The sequence below is a fragment of the Salvelinus fontinalis genome, chromosome 1, assembly GCF_029448725.1.
Source record: "Salvelinus fontinalis isolate EN_2023a chromosome 1, ASM2944872v1, whole genome shotgun sequence".
Lineage (NCBI taxonomy): Eukaryota > Metazoa > Chordata > Actinopteri > Salmoniformes > Salmonidae > Salvelinus > Salvelinus fontinalis.
Genome location: NC_074665.1, coordinates 17593138 through 17608137, shown reverse-complemented (window position 1 = coordinate 17608137; position 15000 = coordinate 17593138). Strand labels below are relative to the sequence as shown.

The 15000-nt window shown below is 46.8% G+C and overlaps 1 protein-coding gene across 25 annotated transcripts in view; it reads left to right on the top strand.

Moving 5' to 3' along the window:
- The window catches only part of LOC129825963 (neurexin-1a-like), a 100613-nt gene that overhangs the window by 16602 nt on the left and 69011 nt on the right, over window positions 1-15000 (top strand). For 11 of the 25 annotated variants that reach the window (XM_055887480.1, XM_055887307.1, XM_055888003.1 and 8 more), the window contains exons 1-4: window positions 1-196; window positions 1134-2515; window positions 8793-8807; window positions 12902-12931. The exon at window positions 1-196 is cut by the window's left edge and continues 35 nt beyond it. In XM_055887480.1, coding sequence (XP_055743455.1) covers window positions 1774-2515; window positions 8793-8807; window positions 12902-12931 — 787 coding nt within the window. In that variant the 5' untranslated portion in view covers window positions 1-196; window positions 1134-1773. The remainder of the gene's footprint in view (window positions 197-1133; window positions 2516-8792; window positions 8808-12901; window positions 12932-15000) is intronic. The other 14 variants (XM_055887924.1, XM_055887644.1, XM_055887941.1 and 11 more) reach the window with 5 other exon arrangements.

The following is a 15000-nucleotide window of genomic DNA, read 5'->3' as shown; positions in this document are numbered from 1 at the left end:
TGCGTTTGGTACCACCGGGCTGTTTGATCGAGAAGTGGCTGCGATTGTTCTGATTTCGGTAGGGCTATCAAACGAGTATTTGCCCGGAAAGGTTTGGTTCCTGTCATGTCCTCTCACAACGTGGTGATTGTTATCAGATAAAATTGAGAAAATCGATGAGTAGCTACAGTAACAACGACCAGAAAATGTGTGTAAGGTAGGATGAGACATGTTTATCTCGGTGTGTGTATTATACTAGGGCTTTGTTTTAGGCTATATATAGCCTACCTATTTATTTGTAATAGCCTAATAAGGCATTTTTCTCGTGGCTGTGTTTTCAGTATATTGATTCTCACGCGCAGGTGGGGTAGATGGAAACCCGGTGTAACCGGGAGCTCGAGCTCACAGGAGGAGATGAATAGCGCACGCACGCGCACACACACATTGATACCGTTTTTTAGAAGAGGGAGAAGAATGGCCGCAGATCGACAATCGATATTTAAATCGCTCTCATTTTACCGAGTCTATCAATACTGTGATTTGGAACCCTAATCTCAACCACGTTAACACAGTTCATGGTCAGGCGCAGGAGAGGCGAGCGTGTGTAAACTGCCTTTTCCTATGGTGTGAAAAGGGGGTTCATTCGATAAATGAGGCGCATTTGAGTCATCCTCCGCATCGCACGATAAACTTATTTGTTGCACTTCCAAAGCACTTGCTGAGGCACCAAGTGTTCATGTTGGAATGTTAAAATATTTAGCCTTTTGGAGGTGTTTGTTTTCAGTGAGGTAAAACGTTCAAAACGTTTGTAGATAGAAATGCAATAAGTAGAACTGAAATGATTCCCTGTTCTACTTGACTGACAATAATATATATTCTACACAACACGTGACATGCATCTGGATATTCTGTAACTAACTTATTCCTGAAAAGACCCACTGGTATATTACACGTTGGTAGTGGGTGGTATGAGGACTGTCTGGGAAGACTGTGTGTGTGTGTGTGTGTGTGTGTGTGTGTGTGTGTGTGTGTGTGTGTGTGTGTGTGTGTGTGTGTGTGTGTGTGTGTGTGTGTGTGTGTGTGTGTGTGTGTGTGCGCGCGCGCGCGCGTGTGTATCTGACCCAGGCTGATAATGCTGTCCCTTCCCTCTGTAGGTCACTGGAAAGAAAAGAGTGATGACACGGCTGTGAGGGACACACATTCACAGCGCTGAACCCAGGACCCCGCTGAGAGAGGGAGAACTGCGGGGGAGATGCTCCATCTGCTGACGGTGTGTGGCGGTGTATTCTCTCTCTCTGAGGGGAACAGGAACTAACGAAGGCACCGATATGGATCCCGCACTGCACCCCTCATTTCTCTAACACCCACACCCACACACCATTGAAGACGAGGGAGCAGGAAGGAGGAGACACAGAGACTAGCTGATAGACTATAGAAGACTAGAACTAGAAACACAGAGCTCTAGCACCACGTGACTGGCAGTCAGAGGAACCCTCTATGGAGGGTGTAGGGTGCTAGGAAGGGCCCTAAGAGAACTATAGGGTGCTACAAAGGCCCCCAAGAAGACTGTATGGTGCTAAGAAGGCCCCCAAGAAGACTGTATGGTGCTAGGAAGGGCTCTAAGAAGACTGTAGGGTACTAGGAAGGGCTCTAAGAAGACTGTAGGGATCTTGGAAGGGCTCTAAGAAGACTGTAGGGTGCTCCCAAGGGTGTTCGCACCATGAGCTGTAGAGTAGTTTGTGCTGCCCAGCTCTAGCCTGTGTCTGCGTGTGTGTGCGTGCGTGCGGTGTGTGTATGTGTGTGCGCGTGTGTGCGATGGCGGTGTGTGTGGGGGCCGCGGCCCCCCTGCTGTGTGTCTGGCTGTGCCTCTGTAGCGTTGGGGGATCCAGAGGGGAGGTGCTAGAGTTTGGGGGGGTCTCGGGACAGTGGGGGCGGTTCCCGGTGTGGAACGCGTGCTGCGAGAGCATTCTGTCGTTCAGCGTTAGAACTCACAGCGCGGACGGGCTGCTGCTTTACCTTGACGACGAAGGATTCTGCGACTTCTTGGAACTTTTGTTGCTACACGGAAAACTCCGCCTACGATTCTCAATCTTCTGTGCCGAGCCAGCCGAGGTGAGTTCCGGGGTCGCCGTGAGCGACGGCCACTGGCATGCCGTGCGTGTGAAACGGGACTGGAGGAACACAAGCCTTGAGGTGGATGGAAAGATGGAGGGATGGGCGGAGGTAAAGAGCAAACGGAAAGACATGACAGTGTTTAGCCACACTTTTATGGGCGGGGTTTCCCCAGAGCTCCATGCCTCGCCGCTCCGCCTCACTTCCCCTGGTGTAAGAGACCACGCCTCTTTTGCTGGCTGGCTCGCTGGGGTCACCATCAACGGATCGGTGGCCGTTCTGGAAGGATCGGAGGGTGTTACCGTGGGAAACGGGTGTGGGCCGGCCCACGTGTGTCAGAACGGAGGGGTGTGTTCTGTTGTCGAGATGAGGGCCGTCTGCGACTGTACCGGCACCGGCTACAAAGGCAACGACTGCAGCGAAGGTAAGGCCTTACCCAAACCCTACCTTGTAACATTGTGATGTCATCTCGCACACATACATTATATATACAAAAGTATGTGGGCACCCCTTCAAATGAGTGGATTCAGCCCCACCCGTTGCTGACAGGTATATCAAATCGTGCATACAGCAATGCAATCTCCATAGACAAACATTGGCAGTAGAATGGCCTTACTGAAGAGTTCAGTGACATTCAACGTGGTACCGTCATGGGATGCCCACCTTTCTAACAAGTCAGTTCCTCACTGCTAAAGCTGCCCCGTTCAACTGTAAGTCCTGTTATTGTGAAGTAGAAACGTCGAGGAGCAAAAACGGCTCAGCCGCGAAGTTGTAGGCCAACTCTCACTACCGAGTTCCAAATTGCCTCTGGAAGCAACGTCAGCACAATAACTGTTTGTCGGGAGCCATTTCATGGCCGAGCAAGCCAAAGATCACCCTGCACAATGCCAAGCATCAGCTGGAGTGGTGTAAAGCTTGTCGCCATTGGACTCGTCGCCATTGGAGCAGTAGAAACGCGTTCTCTGGAGTGATGAATCACACTTCACCATCTGGCAGTCCAACGGAGGAATCTGGGTTTTGCAGATGCCAGGAGAATGCTACCTGCCCATTGCATAGTGCCAACTGTCAAGTTTGGTGGAGGAGGAATAATGGTCTGGGATTTTTTTTCATGGTTAGGGCTAGGCCCCTTAGTTTCAGTGAAGGGAAATCTTAACGCTACAGAATACAATGACATTCTAGACGATTCTTTGCTTCCAACTTTGTGGCAACAGTTTGGGGAAGGCCCTTTCCTGTTTCAGCCTGACAATGCCCCCGTGCACAAAGCGAGTTCCAAACAGAAATGGTTTGTCGAGATCGGTGTGGAAGAAGATGACTGACCTACACAGAGCCCTGACCTCAAACCCATCGAACACCTTTAGGATGAATTGGAACGCTGACTGCGAGCCAGGTCTAATCGCCTAACATCAGTGCCTGACCTCACTAATGCTCTTGTGGCGGAATGGAAGCAAGTCCCCACAGCAATTTTCCAACATCTAGTGGAAAGCCTTCCCAGAAGAGTGGAGGCTGTTATAGCAGCAAAGGGGGGACCAACTCCATATTAATGCCCATGATTTTGGAATGAGATGTTCGATGAGCAGGTGTCCACATACTTTTAGTCATGTCGTGTACAAACACCCATACAGTGCTTTCAGAAAGTATTCACACCCCTTGACTTTTTCCACATTTTGTTTTGTTACAGTCTGAATTTAAATGTGATTAAATTGAGATTGTTTTATCACTGCCCTACACACAATGGCCCATAACGTCAAAGTGGAATTATGTTTTTCTAAATTTGACAAATTAATTAAAAAATTTTTTTTTGAAATGTCTTGAGTCAATAAGTATTCAATCCCTTTGTTATGACAAACCTAAATAAGTTCAGGAGTAAAATGCAATTATTAAGTAAAAATGTGCTTAACGAGTCACATAATAAGTTGCATGGACTCACTGTGTCGACCCTCGCCAAGCACCAGGTGCGCCATCAGCTCGACGTTGTCATTACGATGCTCTTGATTAGCATCGTTCTCATCGGATATGTAATCAGGCATGGGAAACAAGTCTGGGGGGTAAGGCTCTGATGCCTCATCTTCTTCTGTGGTAAGTAATGGCATAGTGAGTACAGCATCAACCGTTTTGCCACAAAGTTTCTTAACACAAGCAATGATAAGTAGTACAACAGGAAGGATTACTAGGCCATAGATGAGCCAATGGAAAACTGTTGAGAGTTTCAATCCCAGATAAAGGATCCCAATCAGGAGTTTTGAATTTCAACTTGTCCTCAATGTGGTCATGTAAAGTTTTCCTATGTGACACTTCGTTTAAGTGTCACGTGGGACGTCGTTAAATGCATATTTTGGTAACGCAGCAGCCGTGCTGGAGTGGGATGGGCAGTTCGTGCCACACTGCCAAGTCTCTTGGAGTAGTATGCAACAGGCCAATGTTTCCCACCGTGATTCTGTGCAAGGACAGATGATATAAAACCATTTTTCTCACACACAAATAGATGAAATGGTTTAAAGTGGTCCGGCAGTCCTAAACAAGGGAAAGAGGTTAATAATTGTTTAAGTTTCTCTGGTGAATTCATATCCTCTGCTGTCCACTGTATCTTGTCATTCATCACCATGTTGTGACCATGAATGAGATCAGAAAGTGGTTCAGGTAATTTCAGCATAATCAGGTAGCCAGGCTGTGCAATAAGTGTCAACGGGTGATAAACAGTTCAAACAGGTCATTCATTCACAATCATTCTGTTATTGTGTGCGTCCACACATTCATTCATGGGGTACCCTTTCCTTATTTGCTTAGTTCTTTAACGGTATCTACATTTCTTAACAGCAGTCAACTCTCTAATCAATCAGTTCACTATTGCCAGGCCCATTTTGAATTCAATTTGGTTCACTTCAATTCAATTCCAAAGATCAGTCAACTCAATTCTCACTATTTCAATTCAGTTCCCGAGAGTGCAGGTATTCTTACTACCATTAACAACCAGCAATCAGTCACATCAAGATCACCTTCTCAAATGTTGTACACAGGCCTTCTCTACACAAGGCTCCGAGCATTACCTTTTACAACGTAGAATTCTAAAGTCTTCGCCGGCACTGCTGTGAAAGCAAAGGTTAGCGGTTACAACACTGCTACAACTAGCAGGCAGACAGAACATGGAATTGTTGGAAATCAGCCATAACTCCTTCGGTGTGTAGCTTAGTAATAATATTGTAAAACTACAGGTCCCTCAGTGCATTTCAAACACAGATTAAAACCACAAATGCCAGGGAGGTTTTCCAATGCCTTGCAAAGAAGGGCACCTATTGGTAGATGGGTAACAAAAAAAAAAACATTGAATATCCCTTTGAGCATGGTGAAGTTATTAATTACACATCGGATGGTGTATTAATACACCCAGTCAGTACAAAGATACAGGTTTCCTTCCTAACTCAGTTGCCAGAGAGGAAGGAAACCACTCAGGCATTTCACCATGACTCCAATGGTGACTTTAAAACTGTTACAGAGTTTAGTGACTGTGATTGGAGAAAACTGAGGATGGATTGACAACATTGTAGTTACTCAACAATACTAACATAATTGACAGAGTGAAAAGAAGGAAGCATGTACAAAAAAACATATTCCAAAACATGCATCATTTTTGTAACAAGTCATTAAAGTAATACTGTAAAAAAAAGTGGCAAAGCAATACATTTTTTGTCCTGAATAGAAAGTGTTATGTTTGGGTCAAATCCAATACAAACACCTTACTGAGTACCACTCTCCATATTTTCAAGCAAAGTGGTGACAGCATCATGTTATGGGTATTTTTATTTTTTTATTTTTCAGTGCTTAGAACACTGCACTACTCTGGTATAATTATTAAGGACTGGGTAGTTTTTCTGGATATTTTTTTTAGCTAAGTACAGGCAAAATCCTAGAGGAAAACCTGGTTCGGTCTACTTTCCACCAGACACTGGGAGATTAATTCACTATTCAGCAAGAAAATAATCTAAAACACAAGGCCAAATCTACACTGGAGTTGCTTACCAAGAAGACAGTGCATGTTCCTGAGTGGCCTAGTTACAGTTTTGACTTAAATCTGCTTGAAAATCTATGGCAAGACCTGAAGATGGCTGTCTAACAATGACCAATAACCAATTTGAGCTTGAACAATTTTGAAAATAATAATGGGAAAATGTTGTACAATTCAGATGTGGAAAGCTCTTTGAGAAATACCCAGAAAGACTTTCAGCTGTAATCGCTGCCAAAGGTGATTCTAACATTTATTGACTCAGCGGATTGAATACTTACGTAATCAAGATATACTAGTATTTTATTTTTAATAAATGTTTTACAAATGTTTTTTGTGTCTTCTACCACTTTGACATTACAGAGTATTTTGTGTAGATCGTTGACAGAAAAATGAAATGAAATACATTTTAATCCCACTTTGTAACACAACAAAATGTGGAAAAGTCAAGGGGTGTGAATACTTTCTGAAAGCACTGTATCTCTAATATGACTGTTACACCATCCATTCTCCCTTTCCTATACAGTATTGTTAGTCTCTCTGACTGGGCAACTTGTCTTGTTCCTAGATCCTAGTGGTGATCAACTCTGTGGTGATCAGTAGATCATAGTGGTGATCAGTAGATCCTAGTGGTGATCAGTAGATCCTAGTGGTGATCAGTATATCCTAGTGGTGATTAGTAGATCCTAGTGGTGATCAGTAGATCCCAGTGGGGATCAGTATATCCTAGTGGTGATCAATAGATCCCAGTGGTCATCAGTATATCCTAGTGGTGATCAGTAGATCCTAGTGGTGATCAGTAGATCCCAGTGGTGATCAGTAGATCCTAGTGGTGATCAGTAGATCCCAGTGGTGATCAGTATATCCTAGTGGTGATCAGTAGATCCTAGTGGTGATCAGTATATCCTAGTGGTCATCAGTAGATCCCAGTGGTGATCAGTAGATCCCAGTGGTCATCAGTATATCCTAGTGGTGATCAGTAGATCCCAGTGGTGATCAGTATATCCTAGTGGTGATCAGTAGATCCCAGTGGTGATCAGTATATCCTAGTGGTCATCAGTAGATCCCAGTGGTCATCAGTATATCCTAGTGGTGATCAGTATATCCTAGTGGTGATCAGTAGATCCCAGTGGTGATCAGTATATCCTAGTGGTGATCAGTAGATCCCAGTGGTGATCAGTATATCCTAGTGGTCATCAGTAGATCCCAGTGGTGATCAGTAGATCCCAGTGGTCATCAGTAGATCCCAGTGGTGGTGAGTTGCGTTCAGAACCAAGCCGGTTTTATATTGTTCAGCAGCTACCAACCTGTTGCTGTGTGTGTGTGTGTGTGTGTGTGTGTGTGTGTGTGTGTGTGTGTGTGTGTGTGTGTGTGTGTGTGTGTGTGTGTGTGTGTGTGTGTGTGTGTGTGTGTGTGTGTGTGTGTGTGTGTCACAGTTCTGAGATCTAGGCCCCACCTTTGCCTCAATAGCAACCCCCTTCCCTCTCTGGTGAACAGGTTACCATAGAGACTGCCGGGTTCTGAAAGCGAGACTCTGTTACATATGCTGCCCTGGGCCTTTATCCCTATACCACTCTACTCCCTATTTAACTATCACACCCTCTACTAGGGTCAATCTATAAGAACCCTTGTTGATTAGTTTTGATGAATTGGTTGATAAATCTGGGATGGAAACTTGGTGTTATAGTGTGCAGTGTTGCCCCCGGACCCCCACCCAGCAAAGAACACCCAACCCCCACACTACCTTTGCCACCGCGGCTGAAAAAAATCCTAGGGGAAACACTGGTGTGTAGAATGTTTGTGCGTGATAGGAAGATGAAATATGTGGCGAGTGTCGTGTAGTGTGTTGATTAGCGTGTTGGGTTGTTGGAAGGGAGGCCAGTGACATATTGCCACTGCAATTGTTTCGACAATATTGCAGCGTGGCGCACAATTTCTAGCACCGGGACTGAAGGTGGAATTTATGCCACATTGCTTAAACATTTACAATTGATTTAGCAGGTAAGCCGTAGAGGCCTGGGGCTTGGTTTCTACCATGTTAATACATGACAGAGGGAAGGGAGATTTGGTTCACACAAACACACACTCTAGTACTGACCAAAACATGTTTCTTCCTCCACTGCTGTTTCCTATCACCAGTTATCCGTTATCCATCGATCTATTCATTACTGCAATGGTCCATGTGTATGTGTGAGTGTGTGTGCGTGTGCGTGTGAGTGTGTGTGTGAGTGTGAGCGGGTGTGTGAGTGTGCGCGTGTCTGTGTTCTGGTACAGGAGGCTGGAAGGTAAGTTCTGGGTGAATAAAATGTTCCAGATTCCAAACACACAGGTAGGAGTGTCTGCTTTCATCAACCCTGACCACTGTGTGTGTGTGCGTGTGTGTGCGTGTGCGCCTGTGTACGTGTCTATTGAAATTCTATTAATGTATGAAGATTTTTAAATTAATTGAATTTCAATTGACTTCCTAAATTGAGAAAATTGACCGCAACCCTGGCATGTGTGTGTACTTGGGGTGTGTGTACTTGGGGTGTGTGTATTTGGTGTATGTGGAAGAATGAAAGGCCATCAGTGCCGCATGGTATAATGGTGGCATCTGGGTGGATCTGCATGTGTGTAACCAAGGTGATGGTGTGGTAATGAGCGGCTGTGCATGGTGTGTTAATGAATGTCTGTCTTTCTCTCTCCTTCGTCTGGACGCTCCCAGAACACCACAGCCCAGGTGGGTCTCTCTCCCTCTCTTATCCCCCTCTCCACCTCTCCTTCTCTCTCTCCCTCTCTCATCCCCCTCTCCACCTCTCCCTCTCTCTCTCTCTCTCTCTCTCTCTCTCTCTCTCTCTCTCTCTCTCTCTCTCTCTCTCTCTCTCTCTCCCTCTCTCATCCCCCTATCCACCTCTCCTTCTCTCTCTCTCCCTCACCACCTCTCCTTCTCTCTCTCCCTCTCTCATTCCCCTCTCCACCTCTCCTCTCTCTCTCTCTCTCTCTCTCTCTCTCTCTCTCTCTCCCTCTCTCATCCCCCTCTCCACCTCTCCTTCTCTCTCTCTCCCTCTCCACCTCTCCTTCTCTCTCTCTCCCTCTCTCATCCCCCTCTCCACCTCTCCTTCTCTCTCTCTCCCTCTCTCATCCCCCTCTCCACCTCTCCTTCTCTCTCTCCCTCACTCATCCACCTCTCCTTCTCTCTCCCTCTCATTCTCCTCTCCACCTTTCCTTCTCTCTCTCTCTCTCTCTCCCTCTCTCTCATCCCCCTCTCCACCTCTCCTTCTCTCTCTCTCCCTCTCTCATCCCCGTGTGTGTGTGCGCGCATGTGTGTGTGGGGGGGTTGCAGTCAGACGGTAAGTAAACTGCCTTCATGGACAAATGCCTGATGTTTCAAGTGGCTCTCCACTCAAGGTTAGAGACAGAAAGTATCATAATAATACATTGTATTTGTGCCTTTCAAGATACCCTAGGACACTTACAGAGTAAAAATAGAATAAAATAGCAAATATAAACAGGATATTACTAAGGTCAAATAAAAAAAACGCCCCCAAAAACCAACATAACAATACTGGAGGGCGACTTCAACAGCCCTCAGCATCCCCTTCACCATAGATAGATAGGGGGAAAAGACATTTAAAAAACAGACAAGCAAGCAAGACCTGTGTCTTATATTACAGGGACGCGTCAGTATAGGTAAGGATAACTCGCTAGTGTAGCAACGATTTCCAAAAGGATAATCACTGGGCTATTATGTGACTAAACACTCACTAGAAAGACTACATCTTCGTTTGATTGTTTACAGTGACAGTTCAGACCTTGAAACAGACACTTATATTCACCGCACACAAACAATCAATCAATCAGATGTATTTATAAAGCCCTTTCTACATCAGCAGATACCACAAAGTGCTTATACATAAACCCCAAACATCAAGCAATGCAGATGTAGAAGCATGGACAAGACACTTGTCACGATCGTCTTGAGGATAATGAGTGGACCAAGGCGCAGCGTGTGAAAAATACATCTCTTTTATTTGAGACGAGTGAAACACGAAACGAACACTTATAACAAAACGAAACAAAACAACAAACGACCGTGAAGCTACAAACGTAAGTGCAATACAAAAGCTACAAACGTTCTACAGAGACAATTACCCACAAAACCCAATGCCTATGGCTGCCTTAAATATGGCTCTCAATCAGAGACAATGAACCACAGCTGCCTCTAATTGAGAACCAATCTAGGCAGCCATAGACATACAAACACCTAGACAAGACTTTGACCCATTTAACATACAAACCCCTAGACAATCCAAAAACACATACATTCCCCATGTCACACCCTGACCTAACTAAAATAATAAAGAAAACAAAGAATACTAGGGCCAGGGCGTGACAGTACCCCCCCCCCCCCCCCCCCACCCCCCAAAGGTGCGGACTCCGGCCGCAAAACCTAACACAGAAGGGGAGGGTCCGGGGTGGGCCTTCCTATGGCGGCGGCTCGGGTGCGGGACGTGACCCCCACTCCACCATTGTCAATACCAGCTTTGGTGTCTCCGGTAGATCCTGGCTGACTGGCGGCTCTGGAAGATCCGGACTGGCGGCTCTGGCAGATCATGGCTGACTGGCGGCTTTGGCAGATCATGGCTGACTGGCGACTCTGGCTGCTCATGGCTGGCTGGCGACTCTGGCTGCTCATGGCTGGCTGGCGACTCTGGCTGCTCATGGCTGGCTGGCGACTCTGGCTGCTCATGGCTGGCTGGAAACTCTGGCTGCTCATGGCTGATTGGCGGCTCTGGCAGATCCTGGCTGATTGGCGGCTCTGGCAGATCCTGGCTGACTGGCGGCTCTGGCAGATTCTGGCTGACTGGCGGCTCTGGCAGATCCTGGCTGACTGGCGGCTCTAGCGGCTCCTGGCTGACTGGCGGCTCCTGACTGACGAACGGCTCTGACGGCTCGGGACAGGCGGGAGGCTCTAATGGCTCGGGACAGACGGATGGCTCAGATGGCGCTGGGCAGACGGATGGCTCAGATGGCGCTGGGCAGACGGATGGCTCAGACGGCGCTGGGCAGGCAGGCAGCTCAGACGGCGCTGGGCAGACGAGCAGTGCAGGCGGCGTTGGGCAGACGGCCGATTCTGACCTGCTGAGGCGCACAGTAGGCCTGGTGCGTGGTCCCGGAACTGGTGGTACCGGACTGGAGACACGCACCTCAAGGCTAGTGCGGGGAGCAGGAACAGGGCACACTGAATTCTCGAGGCGCACTATAGGCCTGGTGCGTGGTACCGGCACTGGTGGTACCGGGCTGAGGGCACTCACCTCAGGGCGAGTGCGGGGAGAAGGAACAGTGCGTACAGGGCTCCGGAGACGCACAGGAGGCTTGGTGCGTGGGGCCGGAACTGGTGGTACCGGCTGGGGACATGCCTCTCAGGGCTAGTGCGGGGAGCAGCAACAGGACGCACAGGACTCTGGAGACGTACAGGAGGCTTGGTGCGTGGTGCCGGAACTGGTGGTACCGGGCTGGAGACACGCACCATAGGGTGAGTGCGTGGAGGAGGAACAGGGCTCTGGAGACACACTGGAAGCCTGGTGCGTGGTGTAGGCACTGGTGGTACTGGGCTGGGGCGGGGAGGTGGCGCCGGAAATACCGGACCGTGCAGGCGTACTGGCTCCCTTGAGCACTGAGCCTGCCCAACCTTACCTGGTTGTATGCTCCCCGTCGCCCGACCAGTGCGGGGAGGTGGAATAACCCGCACTGGGCTGTGTAGGCGAACCGGGGACACCATGCGTAAGGCTGGTGCCATGTATGCCGGCCCGAGGAGACGCACTGGAGGCCAGATGCATTGGGCCGGCTTCATGACATCCGGCTCAATACTCAATCTAGCCCTGCCAGTGCGGGGAGGTGGAATAACCCGCACCGGGCTATGCACACGTACAGGAGACACCGTGCGCTCTACCGCATAACACGGTGTCTGCCCGTACTTTCGCGCTCCACGGTAAGCTCGGGGAGTTGGCGCAGGTCTCCTACCTGACCTGCCCACACTCCCTTGTAGCCTCCCCCCAAGAAATTTTTGGGTTTGATTCTCGGGCTTCCAGCCTTGCTTCCGTGCTGCCTCCTCATATCGCCTCCTCTCGGCTTTAGCTGCCTCCAGCTCTTCACGAGGGAGGCGATATTCTCCCGGTTGAGCCCAAGGTCCCTTACCTTCCAGTATCTCCTCCCAAGTCCAATAATCCTTTATGCGCTGCTCCTGCTGCTGCTTAACATGCTGCTTGGTCCCGGTTTGGTGGGTAATTCTGTTACGATCGTCTTGAGGATAATGAGTGGACCAAGGCGCAGCGTGGGAAAAATACATCTCTTTTATTTGAGACGAGTGAAACACGAAACAAAACACATAACAAAACAAAACAAAACAACAAACGACCGTGAAGCTACAAACGTAAGTGCAATACAAAAGCTACAAACGTTCTACATAGACAATTACCCATAAAACCCAATGCCTATGGCTGCCTTAAATGTGGCTCTCAATCAGAGACAATGAACCACAGCTGCCTCTAATTGAGAACCAATCTAGGCAGCCATAGACATACAAACACCTAGACAAGATATTGACCCATTTAACATACAAACCCCTAGACAATCCAAAAACACATACATTCCCTATGTCACACCCTGACCTAACTAAAATAATAAAGAAAACAAAGAATACTAAGGCCAGGGCGTGACAACACTACTGTTAGCTAATGTTAGCAAAAGTAGCTATGATGAATGATTGTGTTTGTCAGGACAACCACCCCATGCTCCTCTGTTGTGCTGACTGTGCTCTTGTCTTCCTTTAAGGTCTGGCTCACCTGATGATCGGCGACCAAGGTATGACCTATTACATCACTATGACATCACTTCCTGTTCCTGCTGTTCCCCCCATCACCACACCCCTTACCCAAACCTCCTCCTCCTCCTCAAATGACCCAGACGCTGATCCAAGGTCAGGTTTGACTTTTCTCTCTATTGGGTTTAGGGCTAGGATATTGGGAGGCTAAACTGATCCCAGATCTGTGGTTAAGGTGAGGATATGGGTTTAGGGTGATCCTAGATCAAGGGCCGGTTCCATGGATGGCTTGAATGGTTTGTGTGTGCGCGTACGCACGTGTGTGTGTGTGTGTGTGTGTGTCTATTGCAGGTTTTCTCTGCCATATATATCCCCACATCCCGACCCCTCCCACTGCAATCCCTTCCCCTCCCATTGGCTCTTGCATGTGGATCTCCCCTCTTATTTGCCAGTTTTCTGTTCATGTAGTTTTTAAACATTGCATGAAAATCAATAAAAGTGTATAGAAGCAGTGCTGTCAAAAACACCACCTTAACTCAGTTCTATCTGTACAGGCACTTTGACAACTACACAAACACACTACTACTACAACACAAACACACTACTACTGCTGCTGCTGCCACTACACAAACACACTACGACTACTATTACTACTACTACTACACAAACACACTACAACTATTACTACTACTACTACTACTACTACTACTACTACTGCTACTACACAAACACACAACAATGTCTACTACTACTACTGCTGCTACTACTACTACTACTACACAAACACACTACGACAACTACTACAACACAAACACACTACTACTACTGCTGCTACTACTACACAAACACACTACGACTACTATTACTACTACTACTACTACACAAACACACTACAACTATTACTACTACTACTACTACTACTACTACTACTACTACTACTACTACTGCTACTACACAAACACACACCTATGTCTACTACTACTGCTGCTACTACTACTACTACTACTACACAAACACACTACAACTATTACTACTACTACTACTACTACTACTACTACTACGACTGCTACTACACAAACACACAACTATGTCTACGACTACTACTACTGCTGCTACTACTACTATTACTAGTACTACTGGCACTGCTACTACTACTTTTACTACTACTACTACTACTATTACTACTAGTACTACTACTGCTACTACTACTTTTACTACTACTACTACTATTGCTGCTGCTACTATTACTACTACTACTACTACTACTGCTACTTTTATTACTACTACTATTGCTGGTGCTGCTACTAGTACTACAACTACTGCTGCTACTAGTACTACTACTACTACTGCTACGACTACTATTACTACTACTACACAAACACACTACTACTACTACTACTACTACTACACAAACACAAATACACTACGACTACCACTACACAAACACACTACTACTACTACTGCTGCGACAACTACTACTGCTTCTGCTGCTGCTACTACTGCTGCTACTGCTGTCACTACTACTCTACTGCTGCTACTACTACTCTACTGCTGCTACCACTACTGCTACTAGTACTACTACTACTAATACTACTACTACTGCTATTACTACTACTTAAACTGCTACAACTACTATTACTATTACGACTAGTACTGCTGCTGCTACTTCTACTACTACTACTAATACATTACTACTACTACTACTACTGCTGCTACTACTAGTACTGCTACTACTACTAGTACTCCTACTTCTGCTACTACTTCTACTGCTGCTACTGCTGCTACTACTACTCTACTGCTGCTGCTACTACTACTACTACTAATACTACTACTGCTATTACTATTACAACTACTACTTCTGCTACTACTACTCTACTGCTGCTGCTACTACTACTACTACTACTACTACTACTGCTATTACTACTACTTATACTGCTACAACTACTATTACTATTACAACTACTTCTGCTGCTGCTACTTCTACTACTACTACTACTACACAGACACACTACTACTACTACTACCACTACACAAACACACTACTACTACTACTGCTGCAACAACAACAACCGCTACTACTACTACTACCACTACTGCTTCTACTAATACT